Source organism: Camelus ferus, chromosome 1 (assembly GCF_009834535.1).
Source record: "Camelus ferus isolate YT-003-E chromosome 1, BCGSAC_Cfer_1.0, whole genome shotgun sequence".
In the NCBI taxonomy this organism is placed as follows: Eukaryota; Metazoa; Chordata; class Mammalia; order Artiodactyla; family Camelidae; genus Camelus; species Camelus ferus.
Window position 1 is genome coordinate 6,278,146 of NC_045696.1, and position 14,950 is coordinate 6,293,095.

A 14,950-nucleotide genomic window follows, 5' to 3' on the forward strand; every position below is an offset into this window, starting at 1 on the left:
AATTTAAAAATACCATTGCACATACTTAATAGAATCTTCTCTGGGCTTTGCTCTGGTCTTTAAGTCAGATCCAACAATATTCCATCATAAATCAAGTCGTTCTTTTGGCATAGGAGAGGTTTTGGCACAAATGTGTACTATAGGATGACACAACATAGGAAATTTCAGCCATGCTTTTTAGCCCTCATCCTCTTTGCAGCAATTGGAAACTAAATATTGTTTTAATCGCTTGTCCGTGGAGAGCATTTAACCAAGTAATAATCAATATGGGCTTTTGGATTTAGAGAAAAAGAAATTTGGCAGCACCTTAATTAACTCAAGATCTGTGCAGCCACGCAAAGCAGGACCTAATTCACTGCTGTCCCTGCCTTCCCTGCTGAGTGGCCTGTCACCGAGCACGGGAGGCTCCCACGGCTCCAGGAGGCTGGTTGGTTATCCTACATCAGTGTGAAGAATGCACTTTGAAATTGTGTTTAGGATTATATGATCATTTATCAAGGTGAATATTCTTGGTCCTGAAAATTTGTAAAACGTCCACAGTTATAAAGAAGAAAGTAAGACACCCTTGAAATTCATGCTGGAAACTCAACGACCACTTCCGGTAGCGAGTTCATGTGCTTCCTCAGAGTCTGCCTCCTTCTCCTTCTGTCTTCCCTCTTGTCTGTCATTTATCTGTTTTCTTTTTCTTTTTCCAATATTGGAATCAGACTATAGATATGGTGTTGTACCCTAATTTTTTCCCAAGAACTTGGGTTTTCCATATCCTACCAAACCCTTTGCTCCACCAGTTGGGCAGTTTGGATTAAATGCCTTGAAGTGCAAGCCCACGGCCTTGAGGCTGGGGGCCTCCTGGGTGGAGTGGGAGCTCAGCTGGCTTGTGGAACCATTTATAAATAGTATTGCCCATTGCAAATATTGATTTTGATGCAATACTTAAGGCATTTTCTAATTTGAAAATATTTTCAACTGAAAAAGTTGCCATTTGCAATTTGTCATGTTGTGAGGATTCTGTTAAGTGTAATAAATATTATGGGATTGGATATTTGACTTGGAAAGTTGCATGAGCACAAAAATTCCTGTATCTCCAAAAAAAGTGATTGGATTTTAGAGTTATACTGACAGGCATATTCTAAGAAAGATTTTTGTTTTTTTGGTATGGTAGTGCTCGAATCTCTTAAAAAATGCAGATCCTTGAAACATCTATGAATTGAAAGAATTGTTTCTTTCCTGGGGCTAAAACAATTGTCTAATTACTGTTCTCAGGATGTTGAATAAACCCCGTTACTTTTTGTTTGGACCAGAGAAATGTGCTAAAATAAATGATCTGGAGAAACTATTATTACTAAAGCTGGGGGCTGTAAGGGAAGGAAAACATTTTCAAAATATTTTCTTTGCAAAATTAGATGTGGGCTTCAGTACGTTTGTTCAGGCTTGGCCTTCATCTCATTCCTACTTTTTGCTTCATAATGCTGCACTTCCCTTAGAGAAATGTTGCCACGACTCCCACCCCCTCACTTTTTTTTTTTTAAAGGGAAGGATTTTAAGTTCATTCCGATTTTAAGTTCATTCCCCTTTTAAGCTATTTAAAAATAATGTTTAAGGGATAGGTTTTGCTGCTAAATGTACAGTTGATCCTTGGTTTAAATATTTGGAAAAAACCAAGGTTTAATATATTTAAATTCTCTTTCAGGTTATTTCAAGATCTTTGAAGACCCAAGAAAAGCCGTGTTGACCAAAAAAAAAAAAAAAACAAGACAAATGACTCACAAAGAAAAAAGATGGGGAAGCCAAGGGCAATTAAAGGTAAAGCAAAAAACCCAGATAATCCCACCCTCCTAGTCCAGAATTTTTTTTAATATAAATATGTGAGTATCTTGTATCTTTAATATTTGATATTTGTGGTCCCAAACCTCCAAAGACTTTTTCTTGGAACCTTTGATGTACTTTGAGGGATTGTATTGGTTCCATTGATTCTCTGCCCAGCACCCTCTGCCCAGCACCCTCTGCCCCAAATAAGTTGCCTCTTGCCCAGTATTACCAGTTCCTGCCCTCAACACTATAGAATTTCAAAATCACTGCTTTCTAAGTACTATAGCCATCATGACTCCTTTTTCCACCGCCTTCTACTTTCTTCTGCTCCTTCCAAAAGAATCAAAGGGCCAAGGACGGTGTCTACAGATCTGTGCTTTTATGATGATTATATTTTTCTGTCCTGTTACAAGATTTGGCTTGTAGTTACGTTATAGTCATTTTATTTGACTTCAGTCAAAACCTCATTTCGAGAGGCACACACAGGGAGTGAGTCTCTGCATAATGAATGCAAAAAAAGTAAATAAATACAGGTAGGGGATATCAGCATTTTGTCTACAAAACATGCCCCACAGTTCTGCAAGACTGTCAGACTTCCCTCAAAAAAGCATTCTAGGGGTGGGAAGAGATGATAATGGGGCCCACATAACACTCATGTGGCCACAGAACTTGAGTCTCTCCTCCGCTGAAAATAAGCCAGGAGAGGTGAGTAGACACTGTGGAGTCAAATGTGGTCCCTGAGGCCACGCCCCGTCAGGGCCTGGAATCTTCATCACATAAAATACGGAAAATAAAGGTGTATTAGTTTGCAGGGCTGCTGTAACAAAGTACCCCAGACTGGGCTTAGACAACAGAGATCTATTCTCTCCCAGCTCCGGAGTCTGGATGTCTGAGGTCAGGGCTGGGGCGGGGCTGGCTCCTTCCGAGGGCATGAGGGGGAATCTGCCCCGGATCTCACTCCTTGGCTTGTGGACGGTCATCTTCCCCCTGGGTCTTCACTTGGTCTTCCCTCTACCTATGTCTCCGTGTCACAATGTTCCTTTTTATAAAAAAAAAAAAATGGGGACACCCGTCATATTGGATTAGGGCCTGCCCTGATCACCTCTGTGAAGACGTGGTCTCCTAATACAGTCACATTCTGAGCTACGGGGAGTTTAGACTCTAACACACGAAGGGTCATGTGATTGATGTAGATCAGCCCATGCACCAGCGACTTGTATTCGTTGGAGAAGATAAGCTGTGTCCTACTGCAGAAGTTCAGTCTCTTATTTTTAGACAAATGTAAAGGTACATTTGATTCCTTGTACCTCCGCCTCCTGCTGGTCTGTCTGGCTTACTTGTGGGGCGGGCAGGCACCAGGGCTGGGACTAGGGTAAGCCAAGCGGGGCACCACATTTAAGGAGGTTCTCCTTCTCATATGCTGATTGTGCACCTGCAGGAGCCCGGGAGGGAGCACCTCCTTAAATCGTGAGTCCTGGGGGGTGGGGGTCTCCCTTGCCTCTCCCTTCCTCCCACTCCATGTGGGAGACTGCTGCCTGGGGAGGAATCAGACCTGTGCAGTCCTTAGGGTAGGCTTTGCTGGTGACGGACCGACACGCCTCACACCCACTCTTCTAGAACCAGTGTGCCTAATGATGAGCCCAAGCCGTGAACAGATCCACTGTGATGAGCTTACACAGAGCCACCGTGCCTGGAGTGTCTTCACTTAATGACCGGTTAGCTTCAAGTTAAAAATTCAGTTTTGAAAATTAAGAGCAGAGGGAAAAATTAACAGTTTATTTCTTGAGAATTATTTTTCTCAAAATCGCAAGATTTTATGCAGTATCAAAAACGTTGCTTTCCTGTCCATAATGCTTACCACTTAATAAGTGTTTTCAAGTGCCTTGCTCTGGTAGAGGCTTCTGAGGCAACATTCAGTTTAATCTTCACGAAGGCCTTATGGAGTAGGCGGGGGAGGTTAGCCAGAGAGTGGTTCTATTTGGGCCCTAAGCAGTTGGAAGAGCTATTGGCCAGATCTTGTGTTCACACCTGTGTGAATCGCTAAACATCAATTTGGAAGTGGTAACTGAGGGTGATTTCCCGTCCTGACGGCAAATAGGTGGTGTCTCTTCCAACACCATCAACCAGTCTTCCAGCTCTCCAGCACCAACTGAGCACCCTACAATTTGATTCAATTCAGAGTTCGCGTCAGACCCCGCAGGCTGAAGACTCCATCCCACAAGATTGCCCCACCCCAGCCCCCTACTCCAGACGCCAATGGAAAGTATCGGGTCCCTAGGTTACCCACACTCCTGTCCAACTTGGCTACAAAGTTGAGGGTTCCCCCAGTACCCCCTTCAGGATTCAGTAATTGGCTAGAAGGAGTCACAGAACTCAGGCAAATGCTGTCCTTACAGTTTATCATAAAGGGTATGGGTGAACAGACAGGTGGGAGTTCACAAGGTGAGGTGTAGAAGGGTCCTGAGCACAGGAGCGTCCGTCTCTGTGGAGTTGGGGGGCACCACCCTCTCAGCACGTGGGTGTGTTCACCAACTTGGAAGCTCTCTGAATCCTGTCCTTTAGGGGTTTTATGAGGATTTCATCATGTACGCAAGACCGATTATGAATTCAGTCTCCAGCTCCCAAAGGATGGGGTGGGGCTGAAAGTTCCAGGCTCCAGGCAAGGCTTGGTCTTTCTGAGTCCATGCTGAAGCTGTCTGGGGGTCCGCCAAGAGCCACTCCGTTAAAACAAAACCTGCTTCTGTCACCCTCATCACTCAGGAAGTTCCATGGGTTTTAAGAGCTCTGCACGGGGAACTGGCAACAAAGACCACATATGATTTTTATGCCACAGTAACGTTATCCCCATTTCACAGATGTGGCGCTAAAGGCCATGGAGGATAGCATGACCTTTTCTAGGTTTCCGAGGAGGAAAAGAGGAAAACCCAGTCTGGCCCCCACCCCCATCCAACTCTGCCCCTCTGCTGGGAAGCTGCTGTGCCTTCTTGGAGTGCCCCCTGGCCGCCTCCCCTCCCACGCCGACCCTGAGGTGCCTGGGAGCCCAGAACTCCTGCCTGGACGGGCCTGATCATCTTCCGGGTCTTCATGTGCCTCTTTTCTGGAGCCCATCTCCTTGGGCAGGTCCTGTGTGTGTTTCCCTAGGCCTGAAGGATGGCCAGCAAGGTTGCTGTTTAACAGAACATGGCCATGTAGACTGGGTGTCCGCATGACTGGGAGAAGGTGGGGAGTGCCTCGCCAAGGGGACAGAACTGGGTTGGGAAGAGAAGAGGGGAAGGGCGTGTCCATGTCTGTTCTGGCCCCAGCCCTGCAGATATTCAGGGCGACTCTTGACCATTTTGCAGCATTGCTTCCCTAATTACAGTCCTCTTGGACTGTTTTCCTCTTGGCCCTGTGCACCAGTCCACACTTGGTGCAATTATAGCTAAAGCATCCCAAATCAAGTATTTGTGTCTGTTTAGTAAACCATTGGGCTTTTAAAAAGTAAGAATGAAGATGGGAGCATTTTATTTTTCAAACTACCCGATAATAAAGGAATACTGGATCATGAAATGCAGTCATAAACGCATACATTCCCAAACGAATTTATCACAAGAAATATATATGAAAGAAAAGGGTTTTTAGACAGCGTGGATTCAAGTTCTACGAGGGTTCAAGGGCAGGTAAGATAGAAAGCAAAAAGCTCCCACAGTGACATAAAAGCATCATGTCATTCATTCATCAACGACTGAATATTTGAGAAATGACCATTAGAAACATAAAAGTAAGTTAGAAGTGCTCTTCAAAAGTCCACAAAATACCTCTCAAATGACAAAAAAGAGCAGGCACCAGATGCCCTCAGAGACGGTTGAGGGCATTTGTGGAGGGAGGAGGCACAGGAAGGATGGTAGAGCTTCCATCCTCCTGAGATTTAGGTGCGTTGCTTTTTAGGGGGTCTGGTTTGGAGATTCGCAGCACCATTCACATTGAATGGCTGATGAATCCCTTGGGTTGACAGTGATCCTGGTGGTGGCGGTGGGTTAGGGTCACATGCTCTGACTCCCTGAGATGGGGGAGCTGGGAGGAACTTTTGTTCCTGCTTCCCTGCCTTCCTGCCAACCCACATGCCTCTTGATCTTCAAAACTCCTTGGCGGCACCTCCTTGGCTTTCCGTGTGAGTCCGCTCTCTCCCTGGTCTAAGTATTCCCCTCACCCCTCGTTTGGCACTGCCACTGGCTGCCTGCTCCCAGAACTGAGCTCTCGGTGTCTGTGTGAACTGTTTCCCCATCTCCATCCCTTGAGGGGTGGGACAGTGTTGCATCTGGAATCTATACATGCACTTCCCTGCAGTTTCATCTTTAGGCATTGAAAATATCCCAAACTTCCCCATAAAAGATGTGAGACATAAACAGTCGTTATTAAGTTTATGTCTTGCTTTGTTACAGACTGAATGGCCTTGGTAACTTCTGTGATGTTTCTGTGGCCTTGGATATCCTGAATGTCGAACCCATTTCATTGCATTTGGAATCCCCAGCAGGCTGGCAGGGTCCCACCATGTGAAGTGAGAAGTCAGCTGCCCCTGGGAAGGGCTCTGAGAATCCCAGAGTCCTCTGGTAGAAGTTTCTCAGTTACTCTTCAGTTTTTCCAAACTCATTCTGAGGGCGGGAACGGGGTTTGAGATCATGTCTCTTAGATGGATGGAAATGGTTTGTTTGTGGGTTGGGATGAAGTTGGTTTCCTTTGAAAGCCCTGGTGGAGTCTCCTTTCATCTCTCTAGCTGGGAAAGTTTCAAGGGGCACCTTGGTAACCTGGTTATTAAGAGCATGGAATGTATATCAGTGATTTACTGTCACAGAAATGCTGTGTAACAATATACCTCAAATCCCAGCAGTTTAAAACAAGTAGCATTTGAACAGCAAGGTTTAGCACAAGGAACTATATTCAATGATGTGTAGTAACAGATAATGAAAAAGAATATAAAAATATACATATATATATGTATAACTGAGTCACTATGCTGTACATCAGAAACTGATGCAACATTGTAAATCAACTATACTTCAATTAAAAAAAAGACAGAAAAAATTTCCCCTAAAACAAGAAACATTTGTTAGCTCTTGAGCCAGTGGGTCGGTCTCAGGTTGACCTTGCCTGGACAGTTTTAGGTTTTGCTGTCTCCCTCCCATGCCTGGAATCTGTTGGTCCCTCAGATGGACCATCTAGAGTGGTCCTGGCTGGGGAGACTGGGTGACTGGGCTTTGCTCCGCGTGCCTCTCATCCTCAGCACGTGAGCCTGGGCGTGTTCCCATGGGGGTGGAAAGCTGCAAGTGGAAGCACTTGATGCCTCTGGAAGCTTCGGCTGGGAACCGACACACTGTCCTTCTGCTGAGATCTGTGGGATGCAGCGAGTCCTGTGGACAGCCCCCGAATGAGGTCTGGGGCAGCGGACTCTGCCTCTTTAGTGAGAGGAACCACAGTCACGTGGCAAAAAGCGTGGACGCAGGGAGGAGTGGAGACCTTGGACCATCACTTAATCTACCACAGTGTGACAGTAAAACATCAGCTGCTTGGTCTCTGTCTTCTCTCTGTATCTGGAACACACGGAATTTCGATTATCTGTGTGTGGAATGAGCTGTCCCCAGCCGAGTAACCTAACAGAACAACTGATTTGTTCCTTGTAACCCTTTGGGCTGAGCGGACTCAGCTGGACAGTTCTGCTTCTTTTGAGATCGGCAGGGGCTGTGGTCATCGGAGAGACAGCCCCTCTGGAACGTCCAGGATGGCTCCCTTGGAGGCCTGGCACATGGTGCTGGTGTCCGCCGGGCACCCAGCACGGGCCTCTGCCGTGTGGCTGTGCTGGGACAGGGGACTGGGTTCCCAGAGGCAGGGAGGGCAAGCTTCTGGTTCTTTCAAGGCCTGGGCTGAGGCTTCTGTGGCGTTCTCAGGATAGGGGCTGCCATTAAGTTGGCTTGGGGTCTGAGGGGAGGGGACGAGCTTGAGTGCGGGGGACGGGCCGTGGCACGTGTGTGCAGGGGGGCCTTGTGCAGGGTGAGCTGTCCCAGAGAGATGCTGAAGCCTACGGGAAGAGTGTCTGTTCCTGAGAGTGGGGTCCTGCAGTGGTGTGGGGGGGGCTTCTTTTTTGTCAGGAAGGCTCAAGGATGGAGCCTGGTGACCCTAGGAGCAGAGTGGTGTTTTCCTGAGGTGACTGCTGCTCTCCTGGGGAGGCCGTCTTGGGGGAGTTGAAGGATTCCACCCCCCACCAGAGGAGCCGGTTCCCGGAGACCTTTGGCCAGGCCCCCTCCTCTCAGCCTCTCCTCTCACCAGTGCGCCAGAAGCCGGGTTACCTCCAACAGCTACTCAATGCAGTTTCAAGACAGTGTTTCATTCCTTTTGCATTTTTAACAACTATTATCCCCGCAAAGGACTTGCTTTAGACTTAGGGGGAAAAATTGCACACTTTCCAAAATTGAGAAATTTCACTATAGTAATGTCTAAGGTCCCAGGTTTGCCATTGTCTGGGCCAGCCAAGCTCCCCTGATCTTGGGCGGACCCCATGGGGCTGTTCTGGGGATAGGCCCCCAGCATGCAAACCTGGAGCTGAAGGCCTCCCCTGAGAAGCCCGTCTACTTTGGAAGTGGATAGGTTTGTACCGTAAGAGGGTGGAAAAGCCCAGAACACAGAGGTACTTGGGACGCCTGCGAGTGCTCGAGCATATCCCTGGAAGCAGGTGTTCGGTAACAAACCTGAGGGTCAGCCTTTGTGTCTGCTCTGCAGTCTTGTAGTGAAGATGTTTATTTTTATCTTGCGGTTTACTCCTGCTAAGAGGCATGGGCTAGATTTACGAAGAAGAAACAGAAAACACCAAAAAAATAATAGTTAATTGAGAAAAAGTGATGGTACCTTAAAAAATATAAATTAGAAGAGGTATTTTCAGTGCCAGAAAACAACAACTGATGGCTAAGATCTACAGAGAACCAAAGACTGGTTGGGGAGTGGTCACTGGAGCCTGGAGCCCTGGGGGTGGGTCCCGAGGATGGGAGAGGTCACCAGGGAATCCAGATTGTGGCCAAACATGGAGGGAGCCTCCCATGGGTGGAGGGAAGGTGTAGGGAAGAAATAGCCCTGTCCTCTCCTCTCACTCGCTGATCTCCAGATGGTGTCACATTGATCAAACCTAACCAGAGCTCAGCTGAGGCAGCTGACAGGGGTCAGCCCTGGTGGGGATAGTGCAGGGTGGGGGTGGGGGTGGGAGGTGGAGATGGAGTGGGGCAGACAGACAAGAACCAGAACACACTGGTTTAGAATCTGAATTAAGGAATATATTGGATGAAGTATTTATCCCTAGAGTATGGGCACGTTTAAATTTAAATGAATTAAAATTTCTTCAAAATACTGGGTAAAACCTGTTAATTATGTCAAGCCAAAATTTCTTAGAGTCAGGCCAGTCTGACTTGAATCCTGTCTCTGTTGCTTATTAACCAGGGGATCCTGGACAAATGAGTGACCTCCCTGGGTGTCCATGTCCCCAGCTGGACAGTGAGAATGAGAACGCTCAGAGTGGCAGTCAGGGTCAAATGAGAAATGCGTATGGTGTCCTCAGCCCAGGGGCTGCCACTTAAGCACTCAGTGTACAGTAGTTGTGCTTTTTATTAAGAGCTTAATTATGAAGCTGAAAGACGTGTAGAAGGCATTAGCTTCGATAGAAACTTCAAAAGTCCAATTCTCTCAATATAATAGAAAATGTTTCATTTTGGGGGTCTCGTTTCTTCCTTTAAACAATCACTCAAAGATGCTGCCCATGTAAAATGATGTGTGTGAACTGTCTTTGACTTGGATTTTGGGGGGCCTGTCATATTAGGGTTTGGGGGACTAAAAGTAAGTGATAGTCCCAACAGGGGAGAAGTGGGTTTCCTAGTCACTTCATTTACTATGCATATCTAAAGACAAACATTTAAATGTGGAACCCGGGATTATTTTACCATGGGTGTGCTGTGTTCAGTTCTAATGGAAAACAAAACAGAAACGTGGTTGTTTATTACTGTTTGTCTTGCCCCTTTGTGTCTCCCAGCTGACTCAGGTTCTGAGCGGATGCTGACTCAGTTGGCCTCCTGAGGGACATGATTCAGACTGTCCCGGACCCAGCAGCTCATATCAAGGTAGGTTCCATCTCAGCCAGGAAGCTACCCCTGGCTTCCCCCTGCACTGGTTTCCATAGATGCCTGCCTCGCTCTTGGTGAATGCAGGGCTCAGCCAACCACAGCCGCGGGCCAGTACAGTTCTGTTTTTATACAGTCCTGGAGCTAAGAAGATGGTCTTCATATTTTTCATTGATTGAAAAAAAAATCAAAGGAAGACTAATGTTTCCTAAGGCATGCAAATGATACAAAATTTAGATTTCATCGCCCAGTCTCATCACATACTGTCTAGGGCTGCCTTCACACTGTCCTGGCAAGTTGAGTCGTCTCAACAGAGACCACATGGCTCAAAGCTGACAGTATTGACTCTCTGGGTCTTTGCAGACAAAAGATCACTGACCCCCAAGTTTACATCTAAAACCACATCCAAAGTCTCCAACTTCTGTCCTAATTCCATCTCCTTCATGCTCCCTGGGTGACCTAGGAAGAGACGGGAGGGTGAGCGCTGGGGTTTCTGACGCTCCGCCATCAATTTATCGGGGCATGCCGACACTTCAGCGCCTTGTCGCTTCACACCTGCTCAGTGACAGCCCTTCCCAGCGGGCGGGGCGCTCTGGATGTGAGAGAATGGGGAAGTGGGGCTCCTGCCAAGGAGCTCCTGCCCGCAGGGAAGCCCCTCAGTACTATACGTCCATGTGGTCACAGCCACCAGGAGGAAATGAAGTGATGGTTTTCGGATACTTGACCCAAATAAAAGTTGCAAAAGAAGTTGGGGCTTGGGCTGCGTAATCCAGACAGGCTGTCTGCACCTGTCCTGATTGGCTCCGCCGTCCACGCTGGTCCAGCTGACTCACTCCACTGCCAGTGTTTGACTTTCCCTGTATTAATTCATTTCCCCACATGGCCTGGGAGGTTTCCCTAATTTATATGCTTTACCTAAAACATTTATTGAAAATGAGAAGTGGCTTATTAAAGGAGAGGAAAGTTTATGGTATTGAGAAGTTTACCTTTTTGCGGGGGGACTAGAACATAAAATGCCCTCCGAAATCACACACACACACACACACACACACACACACACACACACACACACACTCACACTCACACATTTTAAAAGCAGTATGTTTGGTAAGTGTTATGTACCACATGCAGCTCATATTCATATATATTTAATTGCTTTGAAAATGGCATTAGATGTAATGAGTTTAATGCATCCTTTAAAATTCGTGGGAGCTCCTGCAGTGTCAGAAATACAGGGAGTCCCAGGGCCGTGGAGGGTTCTGAATTTCATCCAGGGACAGAGAGAGGCGAGCCTCTGGGGACACCATCGTTTGATTTCTGTGTGATGGTTTATTGGGGCTTGGTAGTCATGTCTACAAAAATGCAAGTGGGACGTCCTGTGGCTGTGATAAGGGTTCTTCAGAACTATCTGGGACACGTTTGTAAGTGTGTCTGTGGGCACACAGATGGGGGGAAGGGGCGTTCTCCTTTTAGTCTTTGTTGACCTTGAAGCAGCAGGATGTAAATAAAAGCTGTCGGGGAGGGAAGGTGATACAAGAAGTATCTTCTGTTCCTCAGAGTCTGAGTGGCGACAACTGAAATCCGCTTTGACTGGAATTTTGTTCCTAACCAACCAGAAGGATAAGATCAAGTCAGCAAGAAATTATCAAAGATTTTTAAAAGTTAATTCATTAAGTGCAAACAGCCAGGCAAAGCTGAGAAACGTAGTCCCGAAAATGTGTTTAGTGCAAACGTCCTGTATTTGATCTCAGGAGTGAGCTATGTTTTCAAATCTGATTTATCTGATTGTCCTCATATCAGTTGACAGAAATAGAAGCGAAGGATAATTTTGAGAAGTGTGACCCTGAGAGTTTCTTCAAAACAAATCTAGACTCAGATTGCTTCTGTGTCTCTTGGAGATGAACTGCCAGTTTAGAGTTGCAGGTGCCAATAGCTGATGTTGACTTAGAGGTAGAGAGAATTCTAGTAAAGACATTTGTTTCCTTTGTACATCTATCAAGCCCCACCTACTTGAATTTGCATAATTCTTCCTGGACTTCGTTTTTTTCCCATGTATGGAACTGGTGTCCTTGACAAGGAAGTCAGCAAAAATAGATTGCCTTTCACCATTCCCTTAAAAGCCCCGATTTGGGGAATTTCTTCAGTAGATTTTCTGTGCTGAGAGGTTTCTGGTTCTGGGCTGAGGAATGCAGCTTTTACTTCTGGGAGAGGAAGTTCTTACAAATGACACAGGACTGGTCCCACTTGACATGTTAATGTAGATAATGGAAGAGTTTGTCTTTGGCTCGTTGCTACAGAAATGTTTTTCTCATCTGGAAAGGATTTGAATTCGCCACAGAAGTGGCTCCCCATCGCAGGTGTGCAGGGAGATCACCATAAAGAGTTTAGCATCCCTGACATTTGTCCATAGACCGATCTGGACGAAAGATATGTTCCTTTTGTATTTAAAAAGTGTATTCTGCATAATTTCCCATAGTTCTTTTCTGCTAGAACAAGTGACTTTTATAGGTAGAGCTTTAAAAAGGAAGGATGGTAAATATGAAATACAATGATATTTTTGATTTAAATAATATAGCAGTTGTGGCAATTGATTTACAAAGAAAATGAATAGAACCTTAAAAACATTTTTTAGCTTATTCTCTGTTGGTGGTAATAGTAAGTCATTAAGCACATTTTGACTTGTCTGTCTTTGCTGGCCCTTCCAAGCACTTTCTTATAGTAGAAATTATGGTAAGTGTCCCACGACTGTGCTCTTAGCTGCTCAGGGCATGTGACCGTGCCTCTGCTCCGCTGAGGGGTAGTGCCTTTCACCACCAGAGGTGGACCCAGACTCGTCTCCTGAGAAGGGAAAAAAGACTAGCAAATCCGTTTTATTAGGATTTGACAAGGATTTTGGTCATGAATTCTCATTCTCAACTTGCGTCATTGCATTTCCTCGTAAGAGGTCCACTTTGATAGCTTCATGGTCTCACATTGTCCAGATGAAGAGGGTGAGCAGATGAGTCAAGTTTCTAGCCTTAAAGAGTTGTGACATCTTGTGCATTTTGCCCGATGAGCACATTTTGTAGTAGTTCCCTTTGCCAGTTCACCAGCTACATGTGTCGGAACTGCCCAGGCGAGGACTGAGAGGGGAACAGTCTGAATTTTAGTTCCACCCCGTGGATCACCAGCTGTGTGGCTTAGGGAGGCTAGTTCCCAAATCTCTGAGCCGCTTGCTCTTAGCTAGGTTCATGCTGTGGATAAGAGCGAGGGTGCTGACGTCCGAGGACTCGATTTGAATTCTGCTCTATCATTTACTAACTCGGGGATCTTGTACCAGGTCCTCTGTCTCTCTGCCTGGGTTTCCTCTTGTCTGAATTGAAAGCGCCTGCTTCCTGGGGTCAGCATGAGGATTCAGTGAGTTATTATAGGTAATACACCCAGCCCCTGCTGAGTGCTTAGCTCTGGTGAGTGCTTGTGGTCTGTAAAATGAGAGTAACAGATCCATCTCAAAGATGCAGTATTGTCCTGTCTCTAATACATACGGAGCGCTGTCAGCATGTCTTAAAAAATATTGAACTGAGTGAAAGAAAATCTAAAACAGAAGGTGCTCAGGAGTTTGGGATGAGCAGATACAAACTACTATATACAAAACAGAGAAGCAACCAGGTCCTACTGTGTATGTACAGCACAGGGAACTATATTCAGTAACTTGTAATAACTTACAATGAAGACGAACATGAAAAAGGAATATATATATATATATATATATATATATATATATATATATATATATATATATATGTATAACCGAATCACTATGCTGTACACCAGAAACTAACACAACACTGTAAATCAACTATACTTGAGTTAAAAAAAAACAAGTGAACAACCAGAAACACCAGAATGAGCTGTCTGGCACAGTACTATTTACATACAGGAAATGCATGCTGTTAGGAAATTACTTCTCACACAGCATTGTGTACATTTCATGGGTATGTACACATCTGAAACATATCATGACCACATCAGAGGGGATGAGTACATATGTGGGGCAGGCTGGCTGGTTGCTTTGAGAGGTGATTAGGGGATAAGGGAAATGATAATAATAGAGATAATGGCAGTACCTAGCATGGAGGTTTGGATGTGGCACAGAAGGTCCTCTCCTACACACTGATGGGACTGTTAAGTTGGTACAATGCCAGTTGTGCTTTGGTACCCATTTGGCATTGCCTACTGAATGATGGGCCCACCCTGGGCTCCAGTAGCTCCATCCCTACTGCAAATGGGCACCAGGAAATATGCACAAGCAAAAAACTAGAGAAACCCATATGCCCACTGAGAATGTCTAAATTAATTATGGTCTAGTCCCTCAATGGAGAACTATACAGCAGTGAAAAATAAACTACCAGCGTCTACCTGTGTCTGTGCATCAATGTGGATGATTCTCAAGGTTGAGTGAAAAAAAAAGTCACAGAAGAATAAACAGAGTATGATTCTGCATATAAAGATCAAAAGGAAGCACAACAAAAGAACATATGTTGTTCAGCGACACACACATATGAGGCAAAAAGAAGAACAAAGGCACAATATGTATATAATTCAGAATAGGAATTGCTTTGTGGGAGAGGGGAGAGCTTTCGTGGGGGCTCAGGAGGCTTCTGAGGTCTTGGTATTGCTGGTTGTGGGCTGACAGGTACGTGCAAGAATGTTTGCTTCTTATTCTTTAAATGGCATGGTATTACCTATCCTATTGTGTAAGGAGCAATAAAGAACTTAAGATACTGAAAGAAGAGAAAGGGAAGATCGCACTGGGAGGCTCAGGGTAGAATTGCATTTGGGGAGATGCCTTCTAATTGTACACTATTCTGCACCGCAGCAAATCGTTAATGTTAGCGGTCACTTGGCCCAGTGCTGGTCTAGCTGCTAAGGTGGGCGGGAGCCAGCTCTGATCAGGTGATGTCCAGGCAGCAGCTCTAGTCATTTCTAAGTTGAGTATGCTCACCTGCCTTTAGCTCTGTGAATGGCTC

General features: G+C 45.7%; 1 protein-coding gene across 1 annotated transcript in view; it reads left to right on the forward strand.

Annotated features, from left to right (window-relative positions):
• The first annotated feature begins 1,713 nt into the window (after positions 1 to 1,713).
• ERG (ETS transcription factor ERG) overlaps positions 1,714 to 14,950 on the forward strand; it is a 176,615-nt gene continuing 163,378 nt past the window's right edge. The window contains exons 1-2 of the mRNA XM_032464733.1: positions 1,714 to 1,803; positions 9,854 to 9,941. Coding sequence (XP_032320624.1) covers positions 9,903 to 9,941 — 39 coding nt within the window. The 5' untranslated portion in view covers positions 1,714 to 1,803; positions 9,854 to 9,902. The remainder of the gene's footprint in view (positions 1,804 to 9,853; positions 9,942 to 14,950) is intronic.